Source organism: Mus caroli, unplaced genomic scaffold (assembly GCF_978045245.1).
Source record: "Mus caroli unplaced genomic scaffold, Mus_caroli_1 scaffold_1, whole genome shotgun sequence".
Classification (NCBI taxonomy): domain Eukaryota; kingdom Metazoa; phylum Chordata; class Mammalia; order Rodentia; family Muridae; genus Mus; species Mus caroli.
The window spans coordinates 1,182,113-1,198,366 of NW_028227256.1; the positions used below are offsets into that span (position 1 = coordinate 1,182,113).

Consider the following 16,254-nt stretch of genomic DNA (forward strand, 5'->3'; position numbering starts at 1 on the left):
GCGCTGATCCGGCCGGATGAGGCCTGTGGTCCTACTCAGGCCGGTTTTCTGCTTCCCTAACTAATGCAGTCTCAGGTCCCGCGCAATTGGATTGGAGCAGAAGCTGTGCTCCACTCACCAGAAGTCTTAAGATCTGTGGTGGGTGTTGTGGGCAGCTGGCGAGGGTCAGCAGACCCTGCGCCCCAGCTGCCCAGGTGCTTTTCTGACCGGAAGAGGGTTGTGGCCCTATGTAGGCCGGATTTCTCTCTCCCCAACCAGAGCAGTCTCAGGTCCCGCGTGATTGGACTGGAGCAGAAGCTGTGTTCCACTCACCAGCAGTCCCAAAATCCTGCGGCAGGGGGGGGGGGGTCGTGGGTAGCTGGCGGGTGTCAGGCAACCCTGCAGCTCCCGCTACCCCGGTGCTGATCCAGCCGGATGAGGCCTGTGGTCCTACTCAGGCCGGTTTCTGCTTCCCTAACTAATGCAGTCTCAGGTCCAGCGCAATTGGATTGGAGCAGAAGCTGTGCTCCACTCACCAGAAGTCTTAAGATCCTGTGGTGGGTGTTGTGGGCAGCTGGCGAGTGTCAGCAGACCCTGCGCCCCAGCTGCCCAGGTGCTTTTTTGACCGGAAGAGGGTTGTGGCCCTATGTAGGCCGGATTTCTCTCTCCCCAACCAGAGCAGTCTCAGGTCCCGTGTGATTGGACTGGAGCAGAAGCTGTGTTCCACTCACCAGCAGTCCCAAAATCCTGCGGCGGGGGTCGTGGGTAGCTGGCGGGTGTCAGGCAACCCTGTGCTCCCGCTACCCCGGCGCTGATCCAGCCGGATGAGGCCTGTGGTCCTACTCAGGCCGGTTTCTGCTTCCCTAACTAATCACCAGAAGTCTTTAGATCCTGTGGCGGGTGTTGTGGGTAGCTGGCGATTGTCAGCTGACCCTGTGCCCCAGCTGCCCTGGTGCTTTTCTGACCGGAAGAGGGTTGTGGCAGGCCGGATTTCTCTCTCCCCAACCAGAGCAGTCTCAGGTCCCGCGTGATTGGACTGGAGCAGAAGCTGTGTTCCACTCACCAGCAGTCCCAAAATCCTGCGGCGGGGGTCCTGGGTAGCTGGCGGGTGTCAGGCAACCCTGCGCTCCCGCTACCCTGGCGCTGATTGGGCCGGATGAGGCCTGTGGTCCTACTCAGGCCGGTTTCTGCTTCTCTAACTAATGCAGTCTCAGGTCCCGCGCAATTGGATTGGAGCAGAAGCTGTGTTCCACTCACCAGCAGTCCCAAAATCCTGCGGCGGGGGTCGTGGGTAGCTGGCGGGTGTCAGGCAACCCTCGAGTATACTTTTTTTAACCTGCGAAATCAGATACTAGTTTGATTTGCCAGAAGCTGAGAGAAATGAGAATTTGTGTCATCTTAGATATAAGTTCCCATTATTACCTAATTTTGTTGGAAAAGGAGCCTTAAGAATGGGTTAGTTTGCTTCAATAAGAAACAACCCCTCGAAGCAGGAAGTAATGGATGAGGCTTCATTAGCTAGTTTGGGGAAGGTGCATGGAATCGTGCTGAGCCTTACTGATGCCCATGTTAAATTAGTCCCAAATCAATAGTCCACTTAAAGTACAATTCCATTTCCTGCTTACATTGTTTCTTTAACACATAAAAATGTTTCACACATTTATTTCCAGGTAGCAAATTATGAAATACTCCAACTAGTGACTACTGGCAAAATAACCCACAAAATAATCTAATAGAACTTAAATAATAAAGTTCATCAGAAAACAGTACTGTCTTTAAAAATACATGTGGAAATATAACAATAAAAATGCCAATAAGGTATTCCTGTGTAGACCTGCTAGGAATATTGCTAAGTATATTAACCTGTATATTATCAATGACTTTTCTCATGATCTGAAAGTCATTCTTTGACATAAACACTGTTCTTATGTCTATTATATACAGGAGAATGTTTTTGTCAACAGCAGGTTAATTTATCCAGTTCAACACAGATATACATACCACTAGACCAAGGCAAAAACTCAGTCAGTATGGTTTCAGAAACCCTAGAAACTTCTTTAGAATCAACAGATTTAAGTATTAAAAAAAAAAAAAGAGGCCTGAGACACTAAACACACACACCCATATTCATATGTTCTCATTTTTTTACACAAACACAAAAACACTTAATTAGCATACATATATACAAGTGTATACTCATGCGTACATGTACATAAGGCCATACGCACACAAGTGTAATAAGTATTCACATGTACATATACATATATATTCTCTATTGTCTATATAGCCATCTAATAACTGTTATCAAGAGAAACATTCCAGTACAATATTGAACACAAAATCAAGATGATTATCAGTAACACAGGTAACAGAGAAAAAAAGTAAGGCAGGCTATGAGTTCATTTTTAGGCAATGGAGTGATTTCATGAAAAATGGCCCCCATAGGTTTATAAGGAACGGCACTATTAGTAGGTGTGGCCTTGTTGAAGAAGTTATGTTCTTGTTGGAGGAAATGTGTTACCGGATGCAGGCTTTTAAGTTTCAGATGCTCAATCCAGGCCCAGTATCATTTTTTTTCCAGCTGCCTGCTGATCCAGATGTTGAACGCTGAGCTTTTGCTCAAGTCTCATGTTTATCATTCCACCATGCTCTCTGCCATGACAATAATGGACTAAACCTCTAAATCTGTAAGCTAACCCAATTAAAGGTTTTACTTTATAAGAGTTATCATAGACAATCATAGCTCTGAGTGCCTCCAAAAAGTAACTAGAGAGAACACACACTAGCAGCTTGACAACACACGTAAAAGCTCTAGAACAAAAGGAAGCAAATTTACCCAAGAGGAGTAGATAGGAGGAAATAATCAAACTGAAGGGCGAAATCAACCAAGTGGAAACAAGAAAAACTATTCAAAGACTTATCAAAAAGAGGAGCTGGTTCTTTGAGAAAATCAACAAGATAGATAAACCCTTAGTCAGACTCACTAGAGGGCACAGGGACAGCATCCTAATTAACAAAATCAGAAATGAAAAGGGAGACATAGCAACAGAAGAAATCCAAAACATCATCAGATCCTTCTACAAAAGGCTATACTCAATGAAACTGGAAAACCTGGATGAAGTGGAAAAATTTCTAGACAGATACCAGGTACCAAAGTTAAATCAGGATCAGGTTAATGATATAAACAGTCCTATATCCCCTAAAGAAATAGAAGCAGTCATTAGTAGTCTCCCAACCAAAAAAAGCCCAGGACCAGATGGGTTTAGTGCAGAGTTCTATCAGATATTCAAAGAAGACCTAATTCCAGTTCTTCTCAAACTATTCCACAAAATAGAAACAGAAGGTACTCAACCCAATTCATTCTATGAAGCCACAATTACTCTGATACCTAAATCACAGAAAGACCCAACAAAGATAGAGAACTTCAGACCAATTGCCCTTATGAATATCAATGCAAAAATACTCAATAAAATCTTTGCTAACCGAGTCCAAGTACACATCAAAACAATCATCCATCCTGGCCAAGTAGGTTTCATTCCAGGGATGCAGGGATGGTTTAATATATGGAAATCCATCAACGTAATCCACTATATAAACAAACTCAAAGACAAAAACCACATGATCATCTTGTTAGATGCTGAGAAAGCATTTGACAAAATCCAACACCCATTCATGATAAAAGACTTGGAAAGATCAGAAATTCAAGGCCCATACCTAAAAATGATAAAAAGCAATCTATAGCAAAGCAGTAGCCAACAGCAAACTAAATATTGAGAAACAGGAAGCAATCCCACTAAAATCAGAGGAACTAGAAAAGGCTGCCCACTTTCTTCATACCTATTCAATATAGTACTTGAAGTCCTAGCCAGAGCAATTTGACAACAAAAGGAGATCAAGGGGATCCAAATTGAAAAGGAAGAAGTCAAAATATCACTATTTGCAGATGATATGATAGTATATATAAGTGACCCTAAAAATTCCACTAGAAAACTCCTAAACCCGATAAACAGCTTCAGTTTAGTAGCTGGATATAAAATTAACTCAAACAAGTCAATATCCTTTCTCTACACAATGGATAAACAGGCTGAGAAAATAATTAGGGAAACAACACCCTTCACAATAGTCACAAATAATATAAAATACCTTGGTGTGACTCTAACTAAGGAAGTGAAAGATCTGTATGATAAGAACTTCAAGTCTCTGAAGAAAGAAATTAAAGATGATCTCAGAAGATGGAAAGATCTCCCATGCTCATGTATTGGCAGAATCAATATAGTAAAAATGGCTATCTTGCCAAAAGCAATCTACAGATTCAAGCAATCCCCACCAAAATTCCAACTCAATTCTTCAAAGACTTAGAATGGGCAATTTGAAAATTCATCTGGAATAGCAAAATACCTCAGATAGCAAAAACTCTCCTCAATGGTAAAAGAATCTTTGGTGGAATCACCATACCTGACCTAAAGCTGTACTACAGAGCAATTGTGATTAAAAAATGCATGGTACTGGTATAGCAACAGACAAGTAGAACAATGGAATAAAATTGAAGACCCAGAAATGAACCCACACACCTATGGTCACTTGATCTTTGACAAGGGACCTAAAACCATCCAGTGGAAAAAAGACAGCATTTTCAACAAATGTTGCTGGCACAACTGGGGGTTATCATGTAGAAGAATGCGAATTGATCCATTCTTATCTCCTTGTACTAAGGTCAAATCTAAGTGGATCAAGGAACTCCACATAAAACCAGAGACACTGCAACTTATAGAGGAGAAAGTGGGGGAAGTCCTAGAAGATATGGGCACAGGGAAAAAATTCCTGAATAGAACAGCAATGGCTTGTGCAGGAAGATCGAGAATAGACAAATGGGACCTCATAAAATTGCAAAGCTTCTGCAAGGCAAAAGACACTGTCAATAAGACAAAAAGGTCACCATCAGATTGGGAAAGGATCTTTACCTGTACTAAATAACGTAGGGGACTAACATCCAATATATATAAAGAACTCAAGAAGGTGGCCTCCAGAAAATCAAATAACCCCATTAAAAATGGGGTAGAGAGCTAAACAAAGAATTCCCACCTGAGGAATACCGAATGGCTGAGAAGAACCTGAAAAAATATTCAGCATCCTTAATCATCAGGGAAATGCAAATCAAAACAACCCTGAGATTCCACCTCACACCAGTCAGAATGCCCAAGGTAAAAAATTCAGGTGACACAGATGCTGGCGAGGATGTGGAGAAAGAGGAACACTCCTCCATTGCTGGTGGGATTGCAAGCTGGTGCAACCACTCTGGAAATCAGACTGGCTGTTCCTCAGAAAATTGGACATAGTACTATCAGAGGATCCTGCAATACCTCTCCTGGGCATATATCCAGAAGATGTTCCAACTGGTAATAAGGACACATGCTCTACTATGTTCATAGCAGCCTTATTCATAATAAACCGAAGCTGGAAAGAACACAGATGTTCCTCAACAGAGGAATGGTTACAGAAAATGTGGTATATTTACACAATGGAATACTACTCAGCTATTAAAAACAATGAATTTATGAAATTCCTAGGCAAATGGATGGACCTGGAGGGTTCATCCTCAGTGAGGTAACCCAGTCACAAAAGAACTCACATGATATGTACTCACTGTTAAGTGGATATTAGCCCAGAAACTTAGAATATCCAAGGTACAAAATACAATTTGCAAAACACATGAAACTCAAGAAGAATGAAGACCAAAGTGTGGTCATTTTGCCCCTTCTTAGAATTGGGAACAAATCACCCATGGAAGGATTTACAGAGAGAAAGTTTGGAGCTGAGACGAAAGGATACACCATCTAGAGCCTGCTGTACCTGGGAATCCATCCCATAATCACCCTCCAAATGCAGACACCATTGCATACACTAGCAAGATTTTGCTGAAAGGACCCTGATATAGCTGTCTCTTGTGAGGCTATTTCAGTGCCTGGCAAACACAGAAGTGGATGCTCACAGTCAGCTATTGGATTGATCTTAGGGTCCCCAATGGAGGAGCTAAAGTACCCAAGGAGCTAAAGGGGTCTGCAACCCTATTGGTGGAACAGCAATATGAACTAACCAGTACCCCCAGAGCTTGTGTCTCTAGCTGCATATGTAGCAGAAGATGGCCTAGTCAGCCATCATTAAGAAGAGAGGCCCCTTGGTCTTGCAAACTTTATATGCCTCAATACAGGGGAACAACCGAGCCAAGAAGTGGGAGTGGGTGGGTAGGGGAGTGGGTGGGGGGAGGGTATTGCGGAATTTCAGGATAGCATTTGAAATGTAAAATAAGAAAATACGTAATAAAAAAGAAAAAATTCAAAAAATAATGGGAAACTAAGAATAATAGCTAGAAAATTATCCCCACTAAATCTTTGACAGAGTTTTAAGAAAATGCAGTTTTACTTTGCTTAAACTTTTATCCATGGGGAAGGCTAGGAAGACCCTGGAAAGCCACATACTTGTGTCATAATTCTTTCTGAGGGAGACTTCAGTTTTCTGTGACTCAATTTCCTGACAGGTCTGACCATCTGTATGCTGGGTTACAAGAAACTGTTCTGTACCTCAAAACTTTCAAAGTTCAATGGAGCCATTTATTAAGTTACAGGAAATGAATACTTTCCTAAACTCTGCCACCACAACTAAACAAACATGTTGTTGTTGCTGTTGTTTATTTTATAATATCCTCAGATGCTGTTTTCGCCTTTCCCAGTGCTGTGTTATTTTATATTTAAAACCAAGTTTCAAGAGTGTATGAGTCAGAAAGCTCATGTAGTATACCCTAATGTGAAAATACAGTAGTTATTACCTCCACTTAAATTCAATTTGGTATCCATGAATTGTAAACTCACCCACCAATGAAGCATACAGATCTAACTCACCAAAGAAATCCCAAATCTTTTCCTTTCTGAGCCATTTCATAGCTTTCATTTGCTTGTCCTATATCTGTCTTGTTGAGCAACATGGGTCTAAATTAAACCCTTCTTCTCAGTGATCCCAGAAAAGAGAAGAAAAAAATTATATTTTAACTATTTATAAGGGCTTGCAAAATCCCTCTTACATGATCCAGAAGAAGACCAATACTAGACACTGATTGACAGAGGATCTACACATCCACTTACTTGTGTTGAGAAGTAGACTTTAACACAAGGATTGTTCATTAAAATTCAGAAGAAAACCAGGGAAGTAATCCCAAGAAAAGGTAAATAAATGATACTTGTGTCTGAAGGACGAGTTAGCACTCAAGTTACAAATGGGCTTGGGACAGGACTAAGTCCCTTTGTGAAATTATGGAGATAATGTGGAGCACACATATCCAAACTGTCTGTCAAGTGAACCTGGGGTTTTTATCTACCAACTTATGCCAGCCATGATCTGAGAGCTATACTTAGACATTATTAATTCAATAGAACTTTCAATGTGGTATTGTAAGAGATAAATAGGAGGCACCAAGCCAAAAGAAGACTTCAAGGAGAAAAAATATAAATGGTTATGTCTGGAAGTCAGAAAACTCCCATAAGGAAAATAAGGGCTGAGAAGAAAAGCAAGTAGCACTAGCAATGTCTGCTATGCCATTTCAATGTGAGTCTGAGAAAAGAAGACAAAAAAAATGACTTTGGGTTGATATGAAAAAAACTATGTTCATTGCTCACCAGATAAGAAACATGAAATAGAGCAAGGATTAATTGTGCCAGGAAAGGCTGATCCTCATACAGTAATTCTACTTCCATGTTATTAAAAAAGATACAGATGATGGTTTGAGGCTAATTAATGACTGTCTCTGTTTGGTCTATCATATTTGAAAAAACTCGAAAGAGAAGTAAAATTTCTCAATACTACATGAAATCAAAATCCAGTGTATGCAAATAAACATTTGAAGACAAAAAAAAAAAAAAAAAAGAGAGAGAGAGAGTTATCATGGTCATGGTATCTGTTCACAGCAATAGAAACCCAAACTAAGATTGGCAACAATAACAAATATTTAGTAAATGAATTTAGGTGCTCCTGAGTTCATGATTGCTAATGTTTATTTCCGTAGTATAGCTAATAAAAAAAGTCTCCTTTGAGCAAAGGCCCTTTCTTTTTTTTTTTTTTTTTTTTTGGTTTTTTGAGACAGGGTTTCTCTATAGAGCCCTGGCTGTCCTGGAGCTCACTTTGTAGACCAGGCTGGCCTCGAACTCAGAAATCCGCCTGCCTCTGCCTCCCGAGTGCTGGGATTAAAGGCGTGCGCCACCACGCCCGGCGCAAAGGCCCTTTCAAAATGAGTTGGTCTTCTGTACAACCCTGTTTCTATCTATATCTGTATCTATCTATATCTGTATTATCTTGAATAAACACAAAACCGGTGTTTCCAGACAGGTTAGGAAGTCCTCACAACACCTGTGTGCTACAACTGCATGCTGCCTGTTTTTGTACAACCCTCGAATAAAGAAGGCTTTCTATTTTTGTTAGTAGTTTTAAGAAAATTTAAACAGAATAGGATATATTGACAAGTAAATATTATAGGGAACTCTAATTTCAGTGTCCATAATATGTTTCCCTTGCTTTTGATTGTGTATTATCTATAACAGTGCCTCACTGTGCCTCAGGAGCTGAGCCGTTCTGTCAGATACTTTCATGGCTCATAAAGTATAAGATATGTAGTGTCTGGTCTTTTATAGAAAAAAGAGCCACCTCTATCCTAAATAATCTTAATTACCATTGTTTTGAAAATAAACATTCAAGAAAATGCTGTTACATACCCGGAAGTGGCCCTCTGTGTGCCCTTACAGTGGGCACCTCTTTCCATGTGTCCCCATCATCTTCACTCTCAGATATCCAGGAATCAACAGTTAAACAAAGTAGGTCACATGTGGCCATATTCTCAAGTATAACTTCCTCCACATACCACCTGGGATCATCCCCACTGTTGTCATGACCAATGCGAATTTTGTAGATTTCACCAATATCTGTAAGATGAATCTGTAACACAAGAGGAAAAGGGAAATAAAAATCATTCCCTTTGAAGTTTGATTTTTTTCAAATGGCAAATTGATACTCAGTTTGAATTTGATATTTCCTTAAAAAAATAAAACACCTTAGTTTCCCTTATAACTATCTACAGGTAATAGATGAAATGATGTTCTAAACTCAAGTGAGGTGCTTATCCACTGAGCGTGCAGAAATCTTGGTTTAACTTCTTCTTCTTTTAAGCAACTCTCCCATTACTATTTTGAAAAAAGAACACTTTTCAGAAATTACTGATACTGATACTTATTTATTACTGACACCTGAAGGAATATGGTAATTGAATTATTTGGTGTAATTGGTTGAGTTTTGCTGTTAAAGTCAGAACTTGAAGAAAGAAAAGTTATTTTGATCATGCAACATTGAAAGAGAAACAAAAACTGGATTTCCAATAGAGGTGGCAATATAGCTGAATTCTCTTACACATCTCGTCCACGCACCCAGTGAAATGATACAACAAATAATTACACCTATTACTCACTATCCAGAAAAAAAATCAATATTTTTCTTTTGAAAATTACTATACGGGCTATATTTAAATTTGGATCACTTATATTCTTCACCCTTTTTTTTAATCTGCTGTAACAAATGACCCCAATGTTAAAAACTTAAAACCAGAATTTGTTTTTTCTTGTTCTGTGAAGCTGAATTCTGAACAGAGTGGCTCAGCTAAGTCTTCCCTTGAAGGCCTTAAAAGTCACAGTCAGAATGTTGATTTTGCTAGCATATCTTCAAAAGGCTCTAGAAGCTTCCAAACCTTTCTGGCTATTGCCAGAATCAGTTGCTCATGTTATGGTGACCCCACCCATAAAATTATATTTGGTGCTGCTTCATTAATGTAATTTTATACTGTTATGACCCATAATATAAATATCTGTGCTTTCGGATGGTCTTAGGTGCAACCCCTCTGAAAAGGTAGTTTGACCTCTAAAGGGGTCACAACCCACCAGTTGAGACATGGTGTTATAAAAAATATTAGTAACTATTGCTTTGTCATTGAGAATTTTGTACTAATAACAAAGAAAGAAATGTCTAAATCTAATGTAATCTAATGACAACAGAAAAGTGATGGGTTTTTTCCCTGATACCACCAATGAGCCAGTTCATACCAGATTAGATTATATTAAAGGCAGGTTTATTAGCCCTCAGGTGGGCCAATTCCCTGACTCCAAGGACCAAGGCCAAAGAAGTGGCCATGGGAAAGGGCAGCAAGGAAGGGAGAGAGGAGGTGAGAGAGGAGGTGCACTCAGAGAAGAAAAAAAGAGAAGGGAAGGAGAGAGAGAGAGAGAGAGAGAGAGAGAGAGAGAGAGAGAGAGAGAGAGAGAGAGAGAGAGAGAGAGAGAGAGAGAGAGAGAGATCTGAATTATAGAGGGAGGAGCCTCTTGGGAAAAGACATCCCTGCCCCTGGGCTGGAAAGTTGTAGACAGGGTATGCCAGGTAGGGAGTGAGGGATGCTGCGAGAACCTGGAGGCCAGGTCTGCTTTGGTGTGTAAAATATTCACCTCAGTCTCTTGTCCCAGTCTGAAACCAAACAAAAAAGATCAAATGAGAACTCACAGAAGAAAATCTTGATAATATTAATATTGCTGGTAAAAATAAATGTTGGTAAATGATTGTGGAAGGATGCTGTAGTATGAACACTAAATTACTGCCATGAGTGACTGACCCCTAAGCTATCTTGGGGATTTAGGTGTGCCCCCTTGTAAAATATCTTTCCAGCTGGGCTTGTTGATTGCTTAAACCTCATATTTGCTCCAGGCTGGAGAAGACTAAAATGGGGGATTCATTGCTATATGAAAGTCCTAGTTCCTACTTAGAAAACTTAGTTAGGTTTTCCCAGGTATAGCCTGCTGGGAGAGAAAAAGTGCCCATACCCTGAAAGTAACTCTGCCAAGGACCAGCCTCAACTTAGAAATGGGTTCTGAGAGAAGGCTTTTCTGGGAGCAGTGAAAACAAAGGACCTGAAGTCAAATGGTGAGTCCAAGCTGGTGGCCTATGTTCTGCTGAAAACTGCTTTCCAGACTGCTTTCTCTCTGTTCTGCTTTCTGTCTCTCTATTCTCTGGTCTAGACAGTTCTTCAAGCAGTTCTCTCTTGCTATTCTAAAAACTTTTCTGAATTGCTTATTTCTTGCAGATCATAAGTCCAGTCTTTTATTTTAAATTTCAATCCAGTCATTTACTCGAGGTTTCTTTTGATTATCCTATGAATCTGCATCCCGTCATGCCAGACCTTTAATTCTTAGGAGACAGTAAGCACACATGTTCTTTTAACATTGCAAAAGAAATCAGAGATCTGCCTGCCTCTGTTTATTCAGAAGATAAACTAGCTGGTTGTCCGGAGAGGGAGGGACCCAGTCCTGAAGTCCTGAAATTACCATTTCTACCACACCTAGGCCTAACTTTGCTTTGTCACAGATGGACCCTGAATTTAGGAATCTGTCTGCCTTTGTAAGTATAAACAAAAAATATAGCTGGGTAAGACTTCTGTGATCATCACTCTCTAAATCTCTTTATCTTATTTCTTAGTATCTTTCTAATAAGTTGGATTATAGCTTTTGTTCCAATAAATTTGTGAAGCCCCTCATAATTCACATTGAATCACTAGGTTTTGAGAAAAAATATATGTTTTGTTCTGTTTTTTTATTAGTTATTTTATTTATTTACATTTCCTTCCTAGTTACCCCTCCTCAAACCCTCTATCCCACTCCCTCCTCCCTGCTTCTATATGGGTGCTCCCCAACCCACCCATCCACTCCCTATGGTGTGGCATCAAGCCTTCACAGGACTAAGGGCCTCCCCTCTCATTGATGCCAGACAAGGCTATCCTCTGCTACATATGCAGCTGGAACCATGGGTCCCTCCATGTGTATTCTTTGGTTGGTAGTTTAATTCCTGGCAGCTCTGGTGGTTCTGGGTGGTTGATATTCTTATATTTTTTTTTAAACCCATTTTTTTTTAGGAGTTCTTTTCTTCAGCCTTAAGGGCTGTCCTGAAGGTCTCTGAATTTACCATCTTGAGCCATTACACACATCTCTGCCTCCAAGACAACTGCTGTCTCTGATTATTACAGTCATTAATGTTAACAGGGCAGACATTCTTTGACACAGGAACGTAAAATATGTACATCGTTATACAAACAAGCCATATGCCCACAGCAGCTGTAGACTCTCATGGGAGCCCATGTCTGCTGGCCCTGTCCCAGAGGCAAGAATCATGTCCCTACCAAGGCCATGCGGGACATGGCATAACTCCAACTAGTCATTGCAAGAAAGCTGGATAAACTCAGTGATTCCTCAATGTTAATATTGGAATTGTGCCTCATTTTGTTGTTGGCACCTTAGGAAGTGGAGTAGCTGTTGTTTATGTCTCTACCTAGGAAGAAATTTTAGCAGTGATTACCTCCATACCATAAATACTTGAGTCAGTTAATTCCAACCAAAGCTACAGTGACCACGTCACAGGCTAACAGGATAGATTGCTATCAAACATCTTCTAGCACATAATTCAGGTGGTTAAAATCTTTGAATTGGGTATTCTGACTTTCTGGGCTAATATCCACTTGTCAGTGAATAAAGATCATGTGTTTTCAATTGTGATTGGGTTACCCCATTAAGAATGATATCCTCCAGGTCCATCCATTTGTCTAAGAATTTCGTGAATTCATTGTTTTTAATACCTGAGTAGTACTCCACTGTGTAAATTTAGCACATTTTCTGTATCTATTCTTCTGTTGAGAGACATCTGGGTTCTTTCCAGCTTCTTGCTGTTATAAATAAGGCTGGTATGAACATAGTGGAGCATGTATACTTATTACAAGTTGGAGAATCTTCTGTGTATATGCCCAGGAGTGGTATTGCTGGATCTTCCGGTAGAACTATTTCCAATTTTCTGAGGAACAGCCAGTCTGATTTCCAGAGTGGTTGTACCAGCTTGCAATCCCACCAGCAATGGAGGAGTGTTCCTCTTTCTCCACATCATCATCAGCATTTGTTGTCACCTGAGTTTTTGATCTTAGCCATTATGACTGGTGTGAGGTGGAATCTCAGGGTTGTTTTGATTTGTATTTCCCTGATGACTAAGGATGTTGAACGTTTTTTTTAGGTACTTCTCAGCCCTTCGGTATTCCTAAATTGAAAATTCTTTGTTTAGCTCTGTACCCCATTTTTAATAGGGTTCTTTGGTTTTCTGAAGTCCATTTTCTTGAGTTCTTTGTATATATTGGATATTAGTCCTCTTTCAGATTTAGGATTCGTAAAGATCATTTCCCAATCTGTTGGTTCCCGTCTTGTCTTATTGACAATGTCCTTTGCCTTACAGAAGCTCTGCAATTTTATGAGATCTCATTTGTTGATTCTTGGTCAGAATACCGAAGATACAATTTGCAAAACATATGAAACTCAAGAGTAAGGAACACCAAAGTGTGCATACTTTGATCTTTCTTAGAAGAGAGAACAAAATACCCAGGGAAGGAGTTACAGAGACAAAGTTTGGAGCAGAGACTGAAGGAATGACCACCCAGAAACTGCCCCACCTGGGGATCTATCCCATAAACAAATCCAGACACTATTACAGATGCCAACAAGAGCTTGCTGACAGGAGCTTGATATAGCTGTCTCCTGAGAGGCTCTGCCAGTGCCTGACTAATACAGAGGTGGATGCTCATAGTCATCCATTAAACAGAGCACAGGGTCCCCAATGAAGGAGCTAGAGAAAGTACCCAAGAAGCTGAAGGGGTTTGCAGCCCTCTAGGAGGATCAACAATATGCACTAGCTGGTAACCCCAGCGCCCCCTGGGACTAAAACTCCAATCAAAGAAAACACATGGAGGGACTCCTGGCTCTACCTGCATATGTTGCAGAGGATGGCTTAGTCATTCATCAATGGGAGGAGAGGTCCTTGGTCCTAAGGTTCTAAGCCCCAGTATAGGGGAATGCCTGGGCCAGGAAGCAGGAGTGGGTGAGTTGTAGGGAGCAGGGGGAGGAGGGAGAAGATAGGGAATTTTTGGAGGGGAAACTAGGAAAGTTTCAATGAATGTTCAAATGTTCAACATCCTAAGTTTCAAATTACTATTTGAAATGTAAATAAGGAAAATATCTAATAAAAAAATCTTTGAACTTTATATAGCCAACCTCGGTCACCTCAGCTTAACTCAAAACTATACCCTGTCAAGGAATTATTCTTGTACACACGACTGCTCTAAATTTCTGTATATTTATTATCAACATTTGATAATAAAACAGACATAAATTCCAAAATGTAAGAAAACTTTCATCACAAATATTTATCAAGCCATGACTCAGACAATAGTGCTCAAAGGAGGCCATAGACACATGTTAAAATAAACTATTTTACCAGTGTGGGTGGGTTGGTGAGCAGGGGGACAGGGGAGAGGATAAGGGTTTTTCAGAAGGGAAACCAGGAAAGAGGACATTTGAAATGTAAATAAAGTAAATATTTTATAAAAATATGAAAAAAATAAAATTGTTTCCAACTCAAGGACTAAAGAGACATATGGATTGAAAGACATTGTGGTTAGACAGAGAGAGACAGAGAAATCTGGAAATACATTCTATTCCTGATGTTTTCATGGCACATTTTGAAAATTGAAATGATACTAGTAAGGCCTCCTCTGTGGAATTGGAGTGTACCAAAAAAAAAAAAAAAAAAAAAAAAAAAAAAAAGATTGCTGTTGAAGAATTTCTAAATTTGGTAGGTGAAATTTTCAAACTTTAAAACTTTGTTTATTATGCATGTGTGCAAACGATGTGTGTGTCTGTATGTATGTGTGCTGGCTTGGGTGTGTGGCATGGATCTAGTTGTGCTGTCTGTTAGCAAGGGTTCTATGTGGTCACTAGAACCACTAGGGCTTGTTTGGAACTGGAAAATGAGAAGAAGTGAAACATGAAGCTTCCCACTGACAACACTACATGGAAATCTGTGGGCAGGTGTCTCACCCCATCTGTTTTCATTTTTGTTTCTGTTATCAGTGTATCTTCATTGTATGAAATGAAGGGTTTCATTATATCAGCACCTACATATACCTTCTGTTCTGGTTATATTCTGCTCCAATAAGTTCTCTTGTCTCTCCTTTCCCCTCTGTTGGTCCCCTGCTTTCTTACTTCCTGCAAATAGTTCCCCTTCTACTTTCAGCTTGGATGTACACATATGTTCTACATTTCACATATGCAATAAAAGTTGTGATATTTTTAATATCTATCTTTCTGAGACTGGCTTATTTCACTTAACATGGTAACAAGCAATTCTATTCTTTATATTACAAATGACATAATTTTCTTCTTTTTGTGGCTGAGGAAAATGCCACTATCTTGTAAATGTAACAATTTTTCTTTTTCCATTCATCTGCTGACACTACACTCACTTCATTTCTTTTTCTTGAACCTCAAGGCCCTGTTTGCAAATTGAAAGTACTATAAAGATGAAAATAAGTAACCTTTAAGAAACCACCGACCAGAGAGTACACATGGGGGGATCCTTGACTCCAGTGGATGATGTAGCAGAGGATGGTCTTATGTGGCATCAATGGGAGGGACACCCTTGGTCCTGTGGAGACTTGATGCCCCAATGTAGGGGAATGTTAGGGTGATGAGGCAGGAGTGAGTGGGTGGAGGAACACCCTCGTAGAAGTAGGGGGGGGAGAGAACATGGTAGGAGGTTTGCAGAGGGAAACCAGAAAGGGGGATAATATTTGAAATGTAAATAAATAAAATAACCGAATTAATTAATTAATTAAAAGAAAAAGAAAATGAGTATAATACTGAAAAATATAACATACATATCTTCTCAAACTTATGATGTATATTGACTCATGATTAAGTGCTATTTGTTGTACTGAAGCACAGAATAGTCTTACCATTGTTCACAGAGAAAATCATCAAATGTTAAATTGCCTTCAATAAAACCATTATTATCTCTTAAAAAAAAAAAACAAACAGGTTGTACCCAAAGATTGGTCATCTTCTACATATCTGAGTATAGATGAAGTACAGGCTCCAATCAGATATATTGAGGGCAGCAAGCACTTAATATATTCAGATGGCAGGAGGCAAGCATAAGAACAGAAGCAACAGAAACCAAGGCTAGTTGGCATCATCAGAACCAAACACTCCCACCATAGCAAGTCCTGGATACACTATCACAACAGAAAAGCAAGACATGGATCTAAAGTCACTTCTCATGATGATGATGGAGGACTTTAAGAAAGAAATACAAAAAAAAAAAAAAACCAGATAAATA

The 16,254-nt window shown here is 39.9% G+C and overlaps 1 protein-coding gene across 1 annotated transcript in view; it reads right to left on the reverse strand.

Annotated features, from left to right (window-relative positions):
- Rp1 (RP1 axonemal microtubule associated) overlaps window positions 1-16,254 on the reverse strand; it is a 408,574-nt gene that overhangs the window by 48,662 nt on the left and 343,658 nt on the right. Inside the window, exon 26 of the mRNA XM_085835373.1 lies at window positions 8,736-8,955. Coding sequence (XP_085691499.1) covers window positions 8,736-8,955 — 220 coding nt within the window. The remainder of the gene's footprint in view (window positions 1-8,735; window positions 8,956-16,254) is intronic.